Below are 23,053 nucleotides of genomic sequence, written 5' to 3'. Positions count from 1 at the left end.
AAATGCATATGGATCGAAGAATTGATTTTTGATATTTCAGTCTTTGCAATTTTATTAAATTAAAAAGCAGGAGCCTCGAGCTAACGTGGCAGTATGACTAACATATGGGTTACTGCAATTGCATCATTTTTATACAGCCACCTACCAAAGTAAATAAACCAGCACTGTTTTAATTACATCTCATATTGTGAACACCTTCATGAGTTCCCCGCATTTCACTACTTCGAATAAGTAAAGCTTCACCAGTGGAGAAGACTAATGTTATTGCAACACCAGGGAACCAGGGAATAAGGAGAGTCCAATAATCCTCAAAATGGTGCCATCTGGGTGGTAGTGGTGCCTGCCGAGAATAAGTAACATTAGTCTTCTCTACTGGTGAAGCGTTACTTATTATTATTATTTTTTTGGTAGTTATTGGCGCATCGGCTTCTGTGGCCATAATGCACCTCCCAAGGTTTTTGCAGTACTTTGATCCAAGCCCGAGGCGGGATTCGAACCCATGACCTTTCGGTTGCCAGGTAGGCACTTTGCCCACCCGGCTAGCGTTACTTATTCGAGGTAGTACAATACATGGCAACTTGTGAAGGTATTCACAATATGAGATGTAATTAAAACTATGCCAATTTATCTACTTTGTGTGGCTATGTATAAAAATCATGCAAGTGCAGTAACCCATACGTTTTATTAAATTAGCAGTGGTATTAAATGGCCATATGATTCAAAGAATCCAGGCATTCACTGCATTAAAAAAAAAACAAAAGTAACTGGGTTTCAATCTTCTCTTAGTTGCCAATCCAGCTGGCTTTTGAATTTTCATAGAGATAACTTATTCTAATGATTAACAACTTCATACTACACGAAAACATCCTACAATCCAGTCTTTAATTCTTTCCCCTTAATGTTTAAATTTATGTCCCCTAGCTATAGCGTCATTTAATACCATGAAAATTTTACCATTTATTTTTCTGTTCTCTCACGGAACCTGATAAATCTCAATCAGATCCCCTATAAGGTAACTAGTTACTAATCTCACCATGCAAATTGTCTGTCTTTGGACATTTTCAATTAAATACTCCAGCCACAGATTTAATAGTTTGGTTAATCATATTATTAAGTTAAAATAACATAATTTAACATACTTGGAGTAATGACCTTTGGACACCTTAATTAAATAGTCCCTACAAAACTCAAGACAACGGCTATAAATTTATTATTAACAGTTCAACATACCTGGAGTAATGCTGTTTTATCCCATTCTCTCCTATGCCTATAAACACAAATTTGCAAAATACAATACAGTTGCTGAAGAGCTTCAATGGAGTATCCCTCACTCATAGAAACTAAGCAATCTAAATATCTATAAAGCTGTTCTTTATTCAGAGTAACTGTAAGAGGTGTACTTGCTAAAAAAAGAAAAAAAAAAAAATTAAAATATTTGGAAAAATTTTTACCTAAAGTAATAGCTAAAGAAGGTAATTATGATTTAAAAGTACACTCCTCTGGACAGAATCTCATCTCAGAGGAGAGATCTTACTAAAATATCTAATAAAATGAAGCAACAAAAGCTTTGCTTTCTCACAATGTCAGCATAAAATTACTGCTATCCAAAATTTAAGTTACAAGCATATTTTCTTTTTAAACATAATCATACGAGTCTTAGCTCCAAACAAGGCTAGTATACTCAATCAAAGATAGAGGCTTTTCTTCCCTGCAATGCACCTCCTCACATCCAAGGTTGAATTCAATGTGGGGGGATGCACCAGAATAAAGGGATGGTTGAGAGAGAGAGAGAGAGAGAGAGAGAGAGAGAGAGAGAGAGAGAGAGAGAGAGAGAGAGAGAGAGAGAGAAAATCAATGGATACTGCTCTTTGTGGATTAATGTTATTAGTGGAGTCCCCCCAGGGTTTGGTGTTGGGTTCATTGTTGTTTTCTGTATTTATTAATGATATCGATGAAGTTATATCAGGCTTAATGTCCAAGTTTGCAGATGATATGAGGTTGGCAGAGTTGTTAATGACAGTACACTACTGCAACAGAATCTAGAAAAGTTGAGTAGATGAGCTGAGAGGTGGCAACTGAAGTCAAACATTGAAAATGCAAAGTGCTGCATATGGGTAACAGTAACCCCAGAGTAATGTATCAATTGTGAGGTACTACATTGAGGGTGGTAGAGAATGAAAAGGTTCTGGGGGTAATTGTGCAGTCAGATATGAAGTTTTCTGAGCAGTACAGACAGTCTGAAAGAGTAGCTCATGGTGTCTTGTCAATGATATACAGGAATTTTTCTAGCAGGGATAAGGGGGTGATTATCCCCTTGTATAAGGCAATGGTCAGGCCACACCTTGAGTACAGTATATAGGTCTGGAGAGCTCATTTTAGGAAAGATGTAGAGCTGATGGAACGAGTACAGAGAAGAGCAACGAGATTGATGAATGGAACAATGGGTTGCTCTTACAAAGAAAGGCTTAACTTACGCAAACTGCAGTGTCTGGAGACTAGGCACCTGCAAGGTGATCTGATTGAGGTGTATAAGGCCTTGAATGGTTTGAGCAAGATCAATGCTGATGAGATTCTTCCTCTTGCTAAGATTAATCACCTCAGTAGATATATCAATTCAAACTGAAGAAAGACAGTTGTAGAACAGATGTGCAGAAATTTGCCTTTAGCCAGCGAGTGGTTAAAACTTTGATGGAACAAACTTCCATCTGTTGTGTGGAAGTTAACACTTACATAAATTCAAGGCAGAACTAGACAAACATTTGGAGTGAATGGATGGATGAAATGGGAAGATGATCTCGGATTTGCTCAGAGCTGGCATAAACCAGCTGGTTGCAGAAAAACGTTTATGATTCGTGGCATATCACTTAGGTGGCTTTGGGCTAACCATTGCCGCCCATGGCAGAAACCTTTTGGTAACAGGAGAAATGGATATCTTGCAAAATTTAAGTAAAGTAAAGCAGTTAAAGCAAAGAATAACGAGCGCAAAGGATCATGGGAGATGATCTTGGATATGCTCGGAGCTGGCATGAACCAGCTAGTTGCAGAAGAAAAGTAGGAAAGGCAAAAAAGAATGGAGTCAGGAGAGGAGGTTGTGCAAAGGATCATGGGAGGTGATCTTGGATGTACTTAGAGCTGACATAAACCAGTTGGTTGCAGAAAAACATTTATGATTCGGGGCATACCACTTAAGTGGCTTTGAGCTTACTATTGCCACCCGTGGCAGAAACCTTTTGGTAACCAGAGAAATGGATATCTTGAGGGCAGTGATCTTGGACGTGCTTAGAGCTGGCACAAACCAGCTCTGAGCACATCCAAGATCATTACATTACATGAACTTCAGCCTTACCAGTTTAAGTGCATGTAATGTAGGTGTTACAGTACTCATCTGTATTACTGAAGCGGTTGTATATTTCCATCAAGATGGAAATCATAAACGTTTTTCTGCAACCAGCTGGGCCGGTCAAGAATATTTGAATCAGTTTGTGACTGGGAGATAACAGACTCCAAAATTATATGTATGAATAGAATCTTTCTCATCATTGGTCACTCTCATTAAGTTTAAGAAGTCCTTGTTGGTCATAAAGGTTTTGTTTTCTTTGCAATTGCACTGAGTCGGCTGAGCATGGTGAGCTTTAGATACTCATTCATCTTCCTGTTTGGATGATTGTAAAAGTTTCGAAAGGGGTCTTCTTCTCGCAGTTGCATTGCAAGGTTACACAGGTCATTACAGCATGCTTCGTCAGGGTCAACGCCGTGTTGTCTTGATACATCATCTTACACATATCAATCGTTTTGCGAATGTCCAAGTCCAATTCATACAATTTACACCTAGTATGAGCTCTTCATTGTCGCCATAGATCTTGACATATTTCACCTCTAACCATATCTCTGTTTCCTCATTGCAAAATGGATTGTGCAGCATTACCATTTCAAGCTTGTACTCGTTGAGATCCTGAGTCAAGCCATAGTTTCGATAGTGTATTATACATGGATACTGTCGTTTCTTGCAGATCTCATAGTACTTCATGTGTAATTTGTGACCAAGCATGACAGAGTATTTAGCATTAGCATAGGCACATGATGCAAGAAAGCAAGCTTATATAGCATCGGCCAAAAAAAAAAAAAAAAACAACACCTTATTTCACCCATCCACAAGCTCCAAATGTTTTTCTACTTCTGCCTTGAATCTATTTAAGCTATCAACTTCTACAATGGCAGATTGAAGTTTGTTACAGCAATCAACCACACACTGGGTAAAGGCAAACCTCCACACATCTATCCTACAACTGTCTTTCCTCAATTTGAATTTATGCTCTCTCAGGCAATTATTCTCAGCAAAAGAAAGAATCCCATCAGCACTAAGGAAGATCAAACCATTCAAGGCTTTATACACTTCAATCAGATCACCTCACAGGTGCATAGTCTCTAGACAGTAATTTGCAAAGCTTAGGACTTTCTTTATAAGAGCAACCCTTTGTTCCATTCACTAATCTTGTTGCCCTTCTCTGTACTCGTTCAACAGCTCTACATCCTTCTTAAAATGAGGCCTTCAGACCTGTATACACTACTCAAGGTGTGGCCTGACTATTGTCTTATACAAGGGGATAATCACCTCCTTATCCCTGCTAGAAAAATTCCTGTATATCATTGACACAATACTATGAGCTACTCTTGCAGACCGTCTGCGCTGCTCAGAAAACTTCGTATCTGCCTGCACAATTACCCCCAGGTCCTTTTCATTCTCTACCACTGCCAGTGTAGTGGTCAAAGATGGAATACTTATTGCTGAATAAGCACATCGAATGCGAAAAGGCTGCAGCCAAATTAGAGGCTTATGTGGAGGTACGAGGAAACCAAATGCAACAGTGCCCTCGTTTGTATGCAGATGCGCCAAGGACTGCTACCAAGCCGAGTAATGAGGCCTCTGGCCCAACAACCAAAAGAAAAATATTACTAAAAACCCCAAATTTAGTTATTCTAAAACCTATTGACAACCAAGAAATTAAGTCTAGTGAGGAAGTCAAGAATACAGTCATCAATAAACTTAAGGAGCACTTTACATTAAATCAATCAGGAAGACCCAAAATGTTTGAGTACTGATCAAAACTGAAACATCAAAAGAAATAGAAGACATCATAAAAAATCCAGCCATCTTGACACTTGGCCTTACTGCAGAACAACCAAAGAAAAAAGGCCCCTCAATAGGCATATTTGATGTCAGCAAGGACTCCACACCTATGTAAATCACAGAGGAACTATACTACCGTAACCTGCAAGCATGTCACCCTGACTCGGCCCCAGAAGAGCTTATTAAGCTAAAATTTCATAAAAAGTCTTAAGTCAGATAATAATGTCAACTGGGTGATGGAATTAACCCACCCCACCCAGCTTGGAATACAATAAAAAATCAAGACAGAATATATGTAGACTGGGGCAGCCATCATTTAAAAGAACATGTGGCTGTCCCAAAGTGTTTCAACTACTGTAGGTTTGGCCACATCACACACGCCTGCACTCAGGCTGAGTCAACCTGTGGGCACTGTGCCCAGAAGGGGCATCAATAAGGACTGCCCCAACAAAACCAGCGAGCCTGTCTGCGTAAACTGCAAAAGCTCAAAACTTTCCCATAATCACTCAATAAGAGACAACAGTTGTTCAGTTTATCTAAGTGCAAAGCAAGCACAACAAAGTAGAACCGATTATGGGCATAGGCCTTAAACAGTTCAACACCCAACAGATCAAATTCATCCAACTTAATGCGCAGCGGGCCAAGGTAGTTCCAGACCAGCTAAAAGTAATTATAAATGAGGAAAATATCAACATCATGATCCTTCAAGAACTTTATACCCATGCCAAACAGGTGCAGGGTTATCCACTTGCATACAAAATAATCCAAGCAGATAATGAAACTCCCTGGGCAACAATTGTAGTCAGGAACCCAGAACTCACTACCACCACCAAAATATCAAGTCTCTGCAATCCTGGGCAGTGTGCCTGCATGTCATAGGTCTCCTTGGAACTTTTTATGTGGTTTCTGTATATAACAGACCTGGAGAGGATATTCTACCAACAATAAACTATCTGGAAAACATAGCGGCCCTCTTTGCCAATGAGAAAATTATCGTGGGGGCAGATGTAAACTGCCGCTTTCCTGCTTGGTTTGCAGGGTCTGATGACCACAGTGGCACCTGCAATGGGCAGCGATTGGAAGAGTTTATCTCCAATTCACAGCTTACCATATTAAATAGGCCACACAATTTGCCAACATTTTCATCCGCTCACCCTGGCTAGCAACAGATAGCTGGCTACATCTCTGGCTGGTATGTCCAGGAGGCCTGGACCACTGGGCCATAACCTTCCAAATGTCTAGAATCCAACAGCAACCAATGAATCCCAAACTCACACTGAACAGATTTAAAACAGAAAACACTAACTGGGACAACTTCATAGCAGCTTTGGACATCTCTGTTATGCAATTCCCAGTGGGGAAACTGTAACTTGCTGGATCCAGAAGTGCACTAGAGAACTGTTACCAGGGTCATTACAAACGCCTGTACCACAACCTTTAAACAAAAAAATCTGCTACCCAGCGCTGTTCCCTGCTAGTTCCCATGCAGCGCCTACACAGAGAGGTAAACAGTAAAAGGAAAGCTTTCCAAAGAGCAAGGAGATCATCGCCGCAGCCAGAGGTGGAGGTCTTGACACAACAATATAGAATAGCCAGGAACACCTATACGGCTCTAATCCGCCAAAGGAAAAAGACATCTTGGGAGCATCTGGTGGCATCGACTGGGAATACAGACTCTTGGGGGGGGGGGGGGTTGTATATAAAATTACCAAAAATAAACTTCCGAGGACAGAGGTTCTGACAACCACCCCTCACACCATAAGGCACAATAACCACTGCCTGGGAGCAGTCAATTAATAATATATTGAATACCATTTTCCAGCCACCAATCTCTGACCTCACACTAATACAAACCCAACTGTGTGCCTCCAATGAGTGCTACACCATGCAGGAAACTGAAGAGCCCTTCACCCTGAAGGAACTTTATCGAGCAGTATTGAAACTCAAGGACAGGAAATGTCCAGGTCCTGACCTTCTGGAGCCCAAGACTGTCAGAAGAGTAGCAGACTACAAGCCATACTTACTGCTGAATCTTTTCAACCACTGTCTGGCAAAAGTATCCTTTTCCACTTGATTGGAAGACAGCTAATCTTCGACTTCTTCTCAAGAATCCGAATAAACCGCCACAACAGCCAACATCATACAGACCAATCGCCCTCCTAACTGTTCTCAGCAAACTCTTTGAGAGAGACATTTCTTCAGAATTCACAGGTATTATACAAACACAAACCCATAGGCTGACAACCAGTATGGATTCCATCAGGGGTGCTCGACAGTGGATGCACTAAATAACCTGATAACATCTGCTCAATCCACACCTGAAAAATACTTCCTTGTAATTGCAGTCGACTTCGCCAGGGCGTTTGACTCACTCTGGTGGCCGAGTATCCTTGGCAGGCTTGGACAAGCACAGATTCCTCAAAATCTCTACTCCTGCATTAAAAGCTATCTATGTGACAGATATGTCAGTGTAGAGACTCCCTACTCCAGGGTGATCAGAAAGATCCACAGGGCTCGGTCCTAGCACCAACTTTCTGGAACATGGTCCTGGATGAGTTACTAAATCAAGATCTTGGGTATGTTAAGTCCCAAGGTCTTGATTTGATCCTTTCTGTGCCTGCCATCTCAAGAGCCCAGCTTGAAATTTCTGCTAACCGAGCACTCTGGCTCCTCCAGGAGTGGGCTACTCAGCACAACCTGAGAATCTCGGCTGAGAAAACCTCTAGCATCCTCCTGAAAGGGAACCTAAGCTCAACCAGATCACTGCAGATTAAGACCAATGGCACAACCATCAAACACCGCACCCAGCTTAAGCACCTTGGTGTAATCCTGGACTCAAAACTATCCTTCCTCCCACACTTACAGTATATCCAAAAGAAGATAAGAAATTACACAGCATTGGTGGCAAGGGTCACCCGCAGGGACCAGGGTCTAAACCAACGTACCCTAGCTCCGTTTTACAAAGCAGTCTTTATTCCAGCCATCTCGTACGCTGAAGGGATCTGGTATCACCAGGCAACTATTGTCACAAATCAGAAGAAATTAGCCACCATTCAAAGAGCAATACTACTTACCATCACCAGATCCCGCTGCATGGCAAGCACTCCTGCTCTCCAAGTCCTCCCTCTAGACCTTGAAATAATTAGATGTGGCATGTTGTATCATGATGCGGCATGTTGTCCAAAGGAATCTCCAATACCACCATTGGATTCACCACCAACCCAGCAATCAATTGCAAGACAAAGAAAAGGTGCCTTCTTGCACACCTGCAGCAGGCCTGGCAGGACAGATGGACGACATCCACTAAGGGAGCAATTACAAAGAAATTCAACCCTGAAGTAACGTTCATGCTTCCCAAAAGCCCAAAGCTGGTTTTTCCCTGGCCTGTACATAACGTACCTCCTCATAGGCCATGGGTCGACACAAGAAAAATTAATGTCTCTCGGCATCACAGATGATTCACCCTGCCACTGTAGCACTGGCACCATATAATGTATGACTGTCCTGATTACAAAGACTTGAGATCTATTCTGATCAGAAAGATTATTAATTTGCCAAAGGACCAAGAACATATACTAATTCATACCCATGACAATTATAAATACTTCACCACTTTTGCACAGGATGTCTTCAACAGATGAAGAACATTAAGGAACCTAAACCACCAAGACCAATAACTTGAGACAGATTCTGGACACCCTCTCCAGTAGCATCAACAGCCAACCTCATCGAAGCTCAATTGAACTGAAATTCACTCCCTTCATTCAAGTTCCATTGGGCAGATATCTGCAACTAAATCTGCAGGCAAGATCAACCGGTACCTGATCCAACTCAAGACTCCAAACACAGACACTGGAGACACCAGCAACTTTTCTGCCACAAGCCACACTGGCAATAAAACCTAGCACTCTAGACAGTTTTTTTTTATTCCCCTCCCCGGCTGGGGGTTGGCGATTGGTTCCTGTCTCCTCCCCCCTGCCACTCCGTTCTTCCGCCTGGTGAGGCATAGGCCTGCCTCACTGAATTTCTGGGTTCGCCTTCTCGATCGTCCCCATACCTCTATCTTTCCTCCGAGCCTTCAGTCCCCCCCCTGCCTGTCTAACTCAGTGTACACCCCACACAACTTATCAATTAATAACATCCAAATTTAAACCATGCTTACATAAACCTCTCTTCGCCTTTTATATTCTAGCGTTAACCCCCTTTTTATTTATTTATTATTTATTTTTTTCACAGGCTCTTGCCACTGAAATCTTCGGAAACTAGGTGGCAGGGCCTGCCACAGTACAAAAAATCTACTGTGTACCTGACCTGACCTGACTACTAGGGCCAAGTGCAGTAACGGTGGGTCCCAACAAGGGACCAATGGCTAAATGGTCAGAAGAACAACGGTACACAACACTACACATCTGTCCACTCCCCACACACTTTTTAAATCTCTGGCCTTCACAGAGTTCTGTGATACACAGTACACAATGCGGAGATGGGGGGGGAGACTGCTGGTGCCATGAGAAAACTAAACTTTTGCACTTTGTCAGTGTAGTATCACACAGTTGATACATTACTCCGGTGTTACTGCTTCCCATCTGCTCAACTTTTCTAGAACCTGTTGCCACAGCATACTGTCATTAACAACCCTGCCAACCTTCGTATCATCTGCAAACTTGGACATTAAGCCTGATATACCATCTTCAATATAATTAATAAATACAGTAAACAACAATGGACCCAACACTGAACCCTGGAGGACTCCACTAATAACATTAGTCCACGAAGAACAGTGTCCATTGATTACCACTCTCTGCCTTCAAAGTCTTTCCAAGATCCAAATTATTCTTAGCATCCAGTTCCTTTGTGACCACATCATAGTATCTAATCAAATTGGTCAGACAAGACTTCTCCTTAACAAACCCATGCAGTCTCTGAGCTATAATTGAAGACTTGTCTAGATGATGTGCAGTGCTTCTTTAATCAGTGACTCCATTAATTTCCCTGGAACAGAATTTAAACTAACAGGTCTGTAATTATTTGTGTCACCCTTTGATCCTCCTTTGTGAATTGGGATCACATTTGCACATCTCCAGTCTATGGGTACCTCCCCTGAGTCCAAGGAAGCTCTCATAATTATGGCTAAGGGTTTGCTTACTTCCTTTGCTGACTCTAATATAACTGGATAGCTCCCATCCACCCCAAGTGCCTTTCTTGTGTTTATCTACAACAGTTTCTCTTCCACTTTACTCTGTTATTACAAAATCATCTAGCTCATTGCCAGAGTTTAATTAACCTCTTCTGGCATTCCCCTCCCTGAATACCTCCTCATGTGTGAATGTAGATTCAAGATTCAAAATACTCATTTAGTTTGTTAGCTACCTGAGCAGGATCATCAACAATTGAACCATCGATATCAAGTGGACCAATCTGATTCATCCCCTTCCTTCCAGAGTTTACATAACTCTTTGCTGTTTCTCTTTGCATTTTTTGCCAAAGATTTCTCTTAATCTGCCTTTGCCTGCCTAACCTCCTTTGTGACTTGATTAAGATCAGCTTATTTATATCTATCATAGGCTTCCGTGTCACCTGTTAATTTGTATGTATCCCATGCATTTTTCTTCTCTGCCACATGTCTCATTAGTTCATCTGACATCCATTTAGGCCTAAATCAGGAACAATATTTCTTAGTTGGTATGAAAAGCCTAGTAGATTCCAAGATTAATTCTTTGAATGCTTCCCATTTTGAATTTGCTGTTGGTAGCATCATCAGTTGGTCCCACCATATAGAATTTAAATACTGTCTCAGACCACCGTAATTACCTTTACGAAAGCAAAAACCCTTCCCTTTACCCCTGGTGGTAGTTACCTCTTTGAGTAAATCCCACTTCAGCACCCTGTGATCACTGCCACCTAGTGGTTCCTTTATCTGCAGATTCTTGATGCATGAAGAATCACTACCGATAATCAGATAAAGAGTATTACTCCCCCTAGTTGCCGCCCGAACATGCTGCTGTAGAAAACAATCATCCAATAAATCCACAAAAGCTTTGCTAGTGTGTGAGTGACTAACCCACAAATTCCAGTCAATATCTGAGAAATTAAAATCCCCCATTATAAGACACTCTGATTTACTGGCCCACTATATTTTTCCATACAGTTGTTTATTATACTCATCAGAGTCATTAGGCCTATACACACTCCTACTGTCAATTTTGCTTTCCCAGTGCTTATGTCACACCAAATTGACTCGACACTGCACTCTCCAGCCATGTCGACTTGCTGTAATTCTTTGGATTTTATGTGTTTCTTAACGAATAGCATAACCTTCATAGCACGATAACCCATGTTTGTTAATAAAAACCATTTATTTATTTTTATTTATTGCACCAGACATTATCTGACAAATTCTGGCATCCCGCCATAAATTACATATCATGTATACAATATTCATTACAATTTATACTATTATACAGAAAATATGCTACAACCATTCAAAAGTATGGAACAATGTCCGAAGTGCATTCGGCTCACTCTCACAAAGATAAGAACTGGTCCATCCACACATTTCGGCAGTACAGAACTGAACAGCACAAGAAGCTGCCTAGTCATAGCAAGAACTGTATCGGGCACTGCAAGGAGATGCTGAGATGAATAGCACAAAGAGCTGCCTAGTTCAGACGATAACAACCCAGCACTCAAGATGCTTATAGAGTGATACTTTTCCTCCCCCTCCTACTAGATATCAGGAATGATGTTATTTAAGGGTAAGCAACTCACCATTAAGCAGAATGGTACTGTGCATCCTATGCCTACCCCACCCCAATTAGTTAAAAGACTTCCATTCTGACAGCTAGAGGCCAACCTACACATATTCCACCATTGACCTCTAACCCCAGGGGCTCACATCTGGTGAGTGGGCTTGGCACACCCAGGGTCCTGAGCTGGATATCATCATTCTTCTCTTTCTTGGTGATTCCCTTCTACTTCTCTCTCTCTCTCTCTTAGGGTAACTCAGGAATTTTTTTTTTGGCTGGTGCAGCATAAACCTCACGCTTCCTTGCACCATATAGCTAATAATAATAATAATAATAACATAGTTCTTAACGTAATTTAAGAACTGATGTCAGCATATTTCTCTAACCTAATCATCTATCATCTTGAGTCTGCTCCAACTGCAGGAGTGCAAATCTTCTTCATAAAACCTTTAAGGCAAAAGATTGGAATGCCAAAAAGGTTTCCTTTATTGCAATGAGACATGCCTTACATCCTGGTGTCAACGACTGAAGATGAGGCACATTACCTAGTAACTCTTCTCTCATGTCTTGATACTCGTGGCAATTAAACAAGGTGAGTTCCCAGTCCTCTTGTGTCCCACAAACACACACTGTGCACTCGATGACATCCCCCCCAAGGCATTTACTTCAGCAAAAAAAACAGCAAAGTCCAGTAATAAAGTATGTAGATTGCAAATTTGGATCAAACCAGGCAGGCATACCTCTCCTAGCCTTATAGACATATGGAAATTTTTTTGTCATCAGTCCTTTAATGCTGTTATCCCACTATTCTTGCCAGAACCGTGCCAGGCAAACCCATAATCCACTTTTCCTCCTTGTAGCCACGCCCACATTGCACTGCAATGGGCATTCTCTTATATATGCTTCCTTTCTGATAGTAAAAGCATACTGATCTAAAAAGTAGACCAAAATCAAGAGGTATTCTTCCCTTTAATACTTGCAGCGCATCATTTGACACCAACTGGCACGCCATCATCATCATCATCATCAGCCATTTTCAATCCACTGCAGGATGAAGGCCTCTCCAGCAACTTTCCAGTTCCTTCTGTTTTGAGCACTGGCCATCCATTTACTACTCAAAAACTCATGAATTTCATCTATCCATCTCCGCCTTTGTCTTCCAGGTTTTCTTCTAGCTTCTCTTGGGTACCATTCTGTTATTTTCTTAGTCCATCTGTCATCATGTCTTCGAGCTATGTGTCCTGCCCAAGACCATTTTAGTTCTTTAGTTTTGATAAGAATGTCCTTTACTTGAGTTTGCTGCCTAATCCATGTGTTTCTCTTCTTATCTAACAGTCTGATTCCCAATATAATTCGTTCCATTCTTCGCTGTGTAGTTCTTAGCTTTCTTCCATTCTTTTGGTGAGTGCCCAAGTTTCACTTCCATAAGTCATGGTGGGGAGTATACATTGGTTCATTATTTTACGTTTCAGACAAACTGGGATATTGCTCTTCAGTATGTGACTATATTTCCTGAATGCTATCCATCCAAAATTTATTCTTCTCTTAACTTCCAGCTATTTATCATTATTATAGCTAATAACTTGTCCCAGATAAGTATATGACTCCACCTTTTCAATTACTGCTCCTTCAATCATTATTTCCCTTTCCGTGGCATACTTGTTCATCATTACTTTTGTTTTAGCCATATTCATCTTTAGTCCAAAAATTCTTACTAACTGTGCATAACTGATTAAGATTTTCCTCTAATTCTTTGGGATCATGGCTTATGACCACAATGTCATCTGCAAATCGTAAATGGTTTAGGTACTCTCCGTTCACATTGACTCCTTTCTGCGACCAGTCTAATCTTCTGAAAGCTTCCTCAAGGGCAGCAGTAAACAGCTTCGGAGATATTGTGTCTCCTTGTCGAACTCCTTTCTCGATTTTAAATTTGCTACTGTCTTTGTCTAGTCTAATGAAGGATGTAGCACTCTCATATATTTTCTTCAAAATCATAATATATGGAGTATCTATGCCTTGTCTTTCCAGTGCCCGAAACATTGCCTTATGCTGCATGGAGTCAAATGCCTTTTCATAATCCACAAATGCCCAGTCATAATGGTGTTTTATATTCATTTGCTTTCTCCATTAGCTGTGATATTACGTGAAGGTGATCCATAGTTGAGAATCCTGTCCTAAAGCCAGCTTGCTCTTTCGGTTGATTCTCATCAAGTATTCTTTCTAATCTGTTAGTAATGACACCCTTGTGAACAACTTGTAGATATGGGATAACAAGCTAATTGGTCTATAATTTCCAATTTCTGATTTATCTCCTTTCTTATGCAGCAAAACTATGATTGCATTATTCCACTGCTTAGGCATCACACCTTTTCTAATGCACTTTGTGAAGAGCCTTGCCAGTTTTTGTGTTATGTCTCTTCCTCCCAATTTTAACAACTCTACAGTAACTTCATCTTCCCCCGGGGCTTTCCGATTCTTCATTTTCTTCAATGCATGTTCTACCTCATCAGGAAGAATATCGGGTATGTCGTATGTGTTGCTACTTTGCAATCCATGTTCCCCACTGCTGGTATCATTCCCTCGCTCCTTGTATAATTCTCTATAGTAGTCTTCTGCTATTTGAATTATGCCTTCTCTGCTGTTTATAAGTACACCATCGCTATTCTTCAGTTTCAGTATCATTTGTCTTTCTGTATTACTGCTCATGGCTGCTGATTTAAATCCTTTGTTTTCCCTTAATGCTTGTTCTACTTTTCTTGTGTTAAATCTTCTTATGTCCTCTCTGAGTCTCTTTCTAATGGCTTTGCATAATTCAGTATACTCAATTTTCTCCCTGTCAGTGTTTTTCTTGCTCTTCATTTGTCGTCTTTGGTTCATCATGACAAGTGTTTCTTGACTAATTTTTTCTTCTTTGGATTTCTGTTTCCCTATAGGTTTCTTGGGCTTTATCACTTTCAGAAAGTTGTAATATTCCTCGTCGATATCTTGGTCCTGAGCAGTCTGCAGAAGCTCAAACTTGTTCTTAAGTTCCAGTACATACTGCTTTTTCTCCTCCTCTGTTATTTCAAAGACCTTTGTATTATTTACTCGAGTCAGTTTTTTCCTTTCCTTTCCTACATCTATATCAAGTGTACATCTTACCATTCTGTGATCACTTCCAACATTTACCTTATTCAGGATGGTAACATCATTCACAATATATCTTCTGTTAGTGAGGATGAAGTCGATTTCATTAGTTGTTAATCCATTTGGACTCTTCCACATCCACTTTCTGTTCACCCTTTTCTTGAAAAAAGTGTTCATTACTGACAGTCCTTGAGATTCTGCAAATTCCACAAGTCTTTCACCTCTTTTATTTCTTTCACCAATTCCAAAATTTCCTATAGTTCCTCTTTCTACGCTGTTTTGCCTTTTTCCAACCTTAGCATTGAAGTCCCCCATAATAATAGTGTAGTGGGTTTTCTGTTCATCTAGAAGACTCTCAATTTCAGTGTACATTTCTTCAACCTCTTCATCATCATGGCTTGATGTTGGTGCATAAATCATTATAATCTTTAGCTTGTACCTCTTAGAAATCTTGAATATTAGTCTTGACACCCTTGGTGATGTACTTTTGAATTCCAAAATGTTGTTTTTAAAATCTTTATGGACCAGAAACCCAACTCCACCTTCACTCCTTTCACTGTTTCCATTGGTGTACAGCAGATTTCCACTTGATAAACTTATAAGTGATTCATTTCTTCTTCTTGTTTCAGCCAAACCGATGATATTCCAATTCACATTTTCTAATTCCTTTTCCAGCTCTAATATCCTGTCTTCACCGATGAGTGATCGTACGTTATAACAGTCCAAGTTCAATTTCCGTGCATGGCAGCCTGGTCGTACCCAGAGATTCTTAGCACCCTCTGCTTCCACTCTGATCCTCTCGCTGCCGTAAGAGGGAGAGTGAAAGCTGCTGGGGACTGAGGGCCATTTGTATTGTTGTGCTCTCATTGCTGGAGGGTTTGGTCTTTTCCTCTTCACGCTGACCAGGCGTCTTGAAGAGAACCACTCTACACGTTCGTTGCCACCTAAGTGACGTAACAGGGCTTACCATCGAGAAGGTGTGCATGAGGGGATTTTAGGGAGGCAGGCCAACCGGACTTCTCCTAAATCTTCTGTAATAGAGAGATATTGGATCCATCAGTGTTTTAGGCTGAGTGTCTGATAACACACAGGATACCTGTTCCCCTGAGCCTTAATAGCATTGCTCTCTGAATTACAAGCATCTTGTGCACATTTTCCCTTTGCAATGCACAGTCTATTCAAACATGAGCATCATAACCAACAATTTGTAACAAGACAGTCACAGAATAGCCGTGGTGCTCTTCTGCGACTGTCTTTGACTCCCCACTTCATTCTGGTTATTCTTACTGTAGGCTTATGCCCCCTATCCTTGCGACTGAGTTTGTCGTGATGGAAAGATGTCCATTCGAGAGAATGGAATTGCTTTTGGTAGTTGATACTATCAACCTATGAAGACACCAACCATGCAGTTCTGATAACACACAAAGTTTGAATGTTCTTCTAGTTCCAATTGTGAGTTTCCCTCTACAAATATGGCCAGGTCGTCTGTGTATGCTATCATCCATGTAATTGGGTATGTCCAGAGTAGCCAATTATTTAATATTAAATTCTACATGAATGGCCCAAAGACAGATGTCTTTGGGCCACTCATGTGGACATTCCCAAACCACTCTCCTGGTAACAGGATTTATTTTATTTTATTATTTTTTAATTTTTTTAAATTTATATTTTTGGCTGGTGCAGCATAAGCCATAGGCTTCCTTGCATCATATGGCCATTGCTAATACTAACAGTCTCACTACTTGATTTGACCATAACAACTAGGTCTTGGAAATAATCTTTAATAACTGAATAAATCTGCAACATATAATGGCCTTTATGAAGTATCATTAGTACACTGTTCCAATCAGTGATGTAAAATTTTTTTTTGGGTCTATTTAAAAATTTTTGCCAGAAAAATTTAAATAGACCCAAACAGTACTTTTTTTCACAACTTTATTAGTCATTGTCATCCTTTCTAGGGCATCATCCATTCCTCTCCCGGGTCTGTAAACCCATACTGACCATCTGACAACGCACTATCACTCTTGAACTGCATCTAATATCCTTGTCACTAGCAGTCATTCATAAACCATGCCTACTCCACTCAAAAAGGCAATTGAACAATATGAATCCACCTTATTCTTTGGCATGGCAGATTTCAAGATAAGTTTCAGCAGTGCCTGCATTAAATCTGCTGAGATGAGATGGCATTACAATAAAGCTACGTTTGATTACTTCACCCTCTATTAAGTCTAAACTGGGACATTTGTTTCTTCATATTCTCTGAATTGCTGCCAATAATTCATCCACAGTGAAATTGAGCCCCTCCCCCAACTCCCACATGGACATTATTAAGTGTCTTCATTTCCACATACTAAGGATTCTCACCTTCATCAGCCCAGTTTTGATTCCCGACTAAATGCTCTAATATAAAGGCAACACCCTCTTCTCATGTAGGCATAGATCATCCATTGTAGCAATGGAACATAACACATTCTCTACTGGATTTTTCAACATTGGGGATGTCTTTGTATGTGCGCAATGCAAGGAGTGTAAGGAAATCAGATGACAACTCAGAGTTGTTATGGGCCTATATGAGAGCTTGAAGGACAGGGTGGATGCCCTCGAAGGATTACAAGTGAGGGGCCCATCAAGCTCTCAGCTGCCCACACCAATGCCAGAGCTCGCACCTGGTCATCGCGCAACACAGCGGCAACCCCCAAGGCAGAATGCGCTGGTCCCAAAGGAACTAGTAGTTGTTGGTGACTCTATTGTCAGGGAAGCGGGAAACATGCTTTGTAAAAAGAATAGGTGGAACAGGACCAGGGTATGTCTACCAGGGACAAAGGTTGATGACGTTGTAGAGTGGATATCATCCTTTAAGGGCACAAAAGGTGATATAGTTGTACACGTTGGCACTAATGATATTAAGAGTAGGAGACCGGCGGAATTACTTAATAAGTACAGGTCACTGATGAAAAAAAGCCGTGAATTAGGGTTGAATTTGAAAGTGTCTGCAATTCTGCCCAGACACGATAGGAGGGAGTATATGATGAGAGCCCTGTCGATCAATTCGGCCCTGGAAAGATTGTGCAGGGCTCAAGGGGTAGAATTTTTTTCAGCCTGGTCTGTACTTGTTAACACGAGAGACTGCTTCTACAGGGATGGGATACACTTAAATAGAAAGGGTGCAAGAATGTTTGCTGATGCTATTGAGGCAGTGTTAGGTGGGTCGGAAAACTGCTAGATTGGGGGGATACAAGGACTAATAGATTAACAGTAGCCATTGGCAGAGGAGAAAGTGATTCTTGCACTGCTTCTATTGGAATGAGCAGCAGCCTGGAAAATAAGATGCAGGATATTACAAAGACTGCTGGGAATCATGGGGGTACAAGTAAACACATGGGTTGTGTTAGGGTGGCTAAGAGGAAGAGCAGGTGCATGTATACTTGCGTGTACACCAGTGCTAGGAGTTTAGTAAATAAATTTGATGAATTTGAGTTATTGCTCAAAACATCAAAGGCAGATATTGTTGGGATTTCAGAGACGTGGTGTCACACAGATATAAGGAATGCAGAACTGGAATTTGGGGAGTACAATGTCTACAGAAAGGATAGACAGGATAGGAAGGGAGGAGGGGTTATGCTATTAGTTAAGAAACACATAAAATCCAAGGAAGTGAAGCCAGTTGACATCGCTGGACAGTGCAGTGTCGAGTCAGTTTGGTGTGACATAAGCATTGGGAGATCAAAATTGAGAGTAGGAGTGTGCTATAGGCCTAATGACTCTGATGAGTATAATAAGAAACTGTACAGGGAAATAGAGTGGGCCAGTAAATCAGAGAGTCTTATAATGGGGGATTTTAATTTCCCAGATATTGACTGGAATTTGGGGGCTGTTCAATCACACACTAGCAAGGCTTTTGTGGATTTATTGGATGATTGTTTTCTATATCAGCATGTTCGGGAGGCAACTAGAGGGAGTAATACTTTTGATTTGATTATCAGTAGTGATTCTTCATGCATTAAGAATCTGCAGATAAATGAACCACTAGGTGGCAGTGATCACAGTGTTCTGAAGTGGGAGTTACTCAAAGAGGTAACTACCATTAGGGCTAAAGGGAAGGGGTATTGCTTTCGTAAAGGCAACTACGATGGACTGAGACAGTATTTAAATTCTATACAGTGGGATCAACTGATGATGTTATCAACAGCAAATTCAAAATAGGAAGCATTCAAAGAACTTATCTTGCAAGCTACTAGGCTTTACATACCAACTAAGAAATATTGTTCAAGGTTTAGGCCTAAATGGATGTCAGATGAACTAATGAGGCATATGGCAGAGAAGAAAAATGCATGGGATACCTACAAATTAACACATGACACAGAAGCCTATGATAGATACAAGTTATTCTGTAACCAAGTTACAAAGGAGGTTAGGCAGGCGAAGGCAGATTACGAGAGATCCTTGGCAAGAGATGTGAAGAAAAACAGCAAAGAGTTCTTTACTTATGTAAACTCTAGAAGGAAGGGGATGAATCAGATTGGTCCACTTGATATCGATGGGTCAACTGTTGATGACCCTGCTCAGGTAGCTAACAAACTAAATGAATATTTTGCATCGACATTCACACATGAGGAGTTATTCAGCGAGGGGAATGCCAGAGGTGTATTCAACTCTAGCAGTAAGCTAGAGAATCTTGTAATAACTGACAGTAAAGTGGAGGAGAAATTGTTGAAGATAAACACAGGAAAGGCACCTGGGGTGGATGGGATCTATCCAGTTATATTAAAGGAGGCAGCAAAGGAAGTAAGCAAACCCTTAGCCATAATTATGAGAGCTTCCTTGGACTCAGGGGAGGTACCCATGGACTGGAGATGTGCAAATGTCACCCCAATTCACAAGGGAGGATCAAAGGCTGACACAAGTAATTATAGACCTGTGAGTTTAACTTCTGTTCCCGGAAAATTAATGGAGGCACTGGTTAAAGAAGCACTGTAGGATCATCTAGACAAGACTTCAGTTATAGTTCGGACACAGCATGGTTTTGTTAAGAGGAAGTCTTGCCTGACCAATTTGATTGGATACTATGATGCAGTCACAAAAGAACTGGATGCAGGGAATAACTTTGATATTATATACTTGGATCTTAGAAAGGCTTTTGATACTGTTGCACATGGAAGACTGCTGCACAAATTGGAGCAGTGTGGCATTGGTGGCAAATTGCTGCTATGGATAAAGGGGTGGTTGAGGGGGAGAAGACAGAGAGTGGTAATCAATGGACACTGCTCATCGTGGACTAATGTTATTAGTGGAGTCCCTCAGGGTTCAGTATTGGGTCCTTTATTGTTCTCTGTATTTATAAATGATATTGATGATGGTATATCAAGCTTAATGTCCAAGTTTGCAGACGATACGAAGGTTGGCAGGGTTGTCAAGGACACTACTGACACTATGCTGCTGCAACAGGATCCGGAAAGGTTGAGCAGATGGGCTGAGAGGTGGCAAACGAAGTTTAACATTGACAAATGTAAAGTACTACATATGGGAAACATCAACCCCAGAGCAACGTATCAACTCTGTGGTACTACACTGACAATGGTAGAGAATGAAAGGGACCTGGGGGTGGTTGTGCAAGCAGATATGAAGTTCTCTGAGCAGTGCAGACGGGCTGCAAGAGTAGCTCATGGAGTATTGTCAATGATATATAGGAATTTTTCTAGCAGGGATAAGGAGGTGATTATTCCATTGTATAAGGCAATGGTCAGGCCACACCTAGAGTACTGTATACAGGCCTGGAGGCCTCATTTCAAGAAGGATGTAGAGCTGCTGGAACGAGTACAGAGAAGAGCAACAAGATTAGTGAATGGAACAAAGGGGTGCTCTTACGAAGAAAGGCTTAAGTTTTGCGAATTACAGTGTCTGGAGACTAGGCACCAGCGAGGTGATCTGATAGAGGTGTACAAAGCCTTGAATGGTTTGAGCATGCTCAATGCTGATGGGATTCTTCCTCTTGCTCAGAATAATCACCTGAGAGGGCATAAGTTCAAATCGAGGAAAGACAGATGGAGGATAGATGTGCGGAAATTTGCCTTTAGCCAGCGGGTGGTTGGTAGGTGGAACAGACCTCCATCCCTTGTCGTGGAAGTTGATAGCCTAAATAAGTTTAAGGCTCAGCTGGACAGGTATTTCGAACGAACAGAGGGGTGAAGTGGAAGTGGTTATTTTTTATTTATTTATTTTACTTTATTTTTTTTTTTTTTTGGCTGATGCTGCATAAGCTTGCTTTCTTGCATCAAATGCCTCTACTAATGCTAATGCTAATGTTAGTACACAACTTATATATCAGGCCCCAGAGGTTGCTATTGCCACAAGTTTTGACCAATTCTTTCCATGATCGGTATTTCTCTTTAACAATTGATTGTGTTTAGTTTTTTCCTCAACCGTTGATATTCAATTTGCAACCAACTGGTGTTGTGATCCGCCACTCCATTCACCCCATTCATAGGCCTTTCTCGCTCTGAAAGTTTCTTTGCACATCCATGTTAAATCGGGTCCATGTCCACTATTTGACAGGACCATACTTATTTTGGCATTGCTTCATTGTCAGTTCAGATTGGTCACATATAACCAATCTTGCTCCAGCTGAACAATCCCATCCCCACATCCCTGGAGTTGTATGCACACAGTTGTTTCAATTTGTTATCAAACGCAGGCCAACTGGTCATACGTACTGAGAATCGACTTAATTTCCCATTCATATATCCTGACCTTGGTATACAATGGTCTTTAATCTCAAACCTAATGACCTTATGGTCACTGGTAATCCAGTTAGGCTCAACCAACAAATTATCAATGAAACCAGACCCAGATGTGCACGAGTGTGTCATATCTATGTTGGACTCACTAGTCCAGAAAGTGGTGTGTCCTGACTGCATGTTATGTATTATGAGGTTATAACAATTCATAACCTCCTCTGATACACCTCCTGTCTCGTCACTAATTGAACTGAACCACAAGGTATTTTCAGAGTTAGAATCCAAACAAATTATAACTCTTTCTCCATGAAGATGTTTCATCAAATTCTCAATATAGCCTAAGTACGGCACAATGTTTGGTTTGGTTTTGGTTTTTATGCCACAAGGGCAACTAAGGCCAAGATGCACCAAGTCCACAGCACAATGTCATTGTCAAACTTGAAGTACAGTGGGGCAACATAAAATTTTAAGTAGTCATGTTCACACAAACATAATAATAATCATTTTGAAAGGTAAACTAAAGACACTATATCTTTTGTTTTAACACAAGAAACACACATACAATGAATTGAAGGCATGTGGGAAGAGGAGCTGGCATTCAATTCTATTATTATTGTATTACTTGTAAATTTCTGAGGATCAATGGCAGAAGCTCTCATTTTGCTGCTAGTTATAAAGATCTTGGAGGCCTTTTCTGGTTCCACTGCACTGGCTAACAATAGCTGTCTTCTGCCACTGCTGTTACTGTCTGATGACAATTTCCTGTTCAGTGTCAGTTCTCCTTACAGTGACTTTGGGTCACTGAGTCTGTATATACAGTGGTAATCTTAATGCTGGGGAATTATGTCTACTCTTGAACAAGGAAAAGCTGTGCTTAGTGATGGAGGATGTTTAGCTTCTTGACATTTCTGTTAAAAATAAAAGTATTCCTGATGTATGGAATGCTTCCATGAAATCCTTTCTTTTTGGCAGTAAGCCACACTGACAATTTTGGGCAAGTAATTAGGACAAATGAGATGAGTGGTGGTTGAAGGAGATATATCAGAAAAGAAAATTGATTATTTTAAAGAAGATAATAGAAAATGTAGAAGGAAATAAACATCATTGAGACCAGAGCTGAAACCATGTATATTTGTGAAACAAATCAGGAAATTTTTCGGTGGTTTAGGTCTTTTTCAGACAAGTCTTTTCCATTAGCCTGATTATGCTTCATGGTGCAGTGATGTAAATGAGGTAGAGTTCGAGTGGAGGAATATGGAATGATAATTTTCAGATATGCTATACATAGCAATGTATGTCCACTTCTCAAT

At 40.8% G+C, this 23,053-nt stretch overlaps 1 protein-coding gene across 1 annotated transcript in view; it reads right to left on the bottom strand.

The window, feature by feature from the left end:
• Positions 1–23,053, bottom strand: part of LOC150087437 (ATPase family AAA domain-containing protein 2-like) — a 450,193-nt gene that overhangs the window by 15,539 nt on the left and 411,601 nt on the right. Inside the window, exon 24 of the mRNA XM_090372484.1 lies at positions 1,231–1,403. Within this exon, the coding sequence (XP_090228610.1) occupies positions 1,231–1,403 (173 nt within the window). The remainder of the gene's footprint in view (positions 1–1,230; positions 1,404–23,053) is intronic.

This window comes from Mastigoproctus giganteus, chromosome 4 (assembly GCF_048544385.1).
Source record: "Mastigoproctus giganteus isolate SK-2022 chromosome 4, ASM4854438v1, whole genome shotgun sequence".
NCBI classification, from domain to species: domain Eukaryota; kingdom Metazoa; phylum Arthropoda; class Arachnida; order Uropygi; family Thelyphonidae; genus Mastigoproctus; species Mastigoproctus giganteus.
Note: the sequence above shows the minus strand (reverse complement) of the source record. Positions and strands in the feature narration are given on the sequence as shown.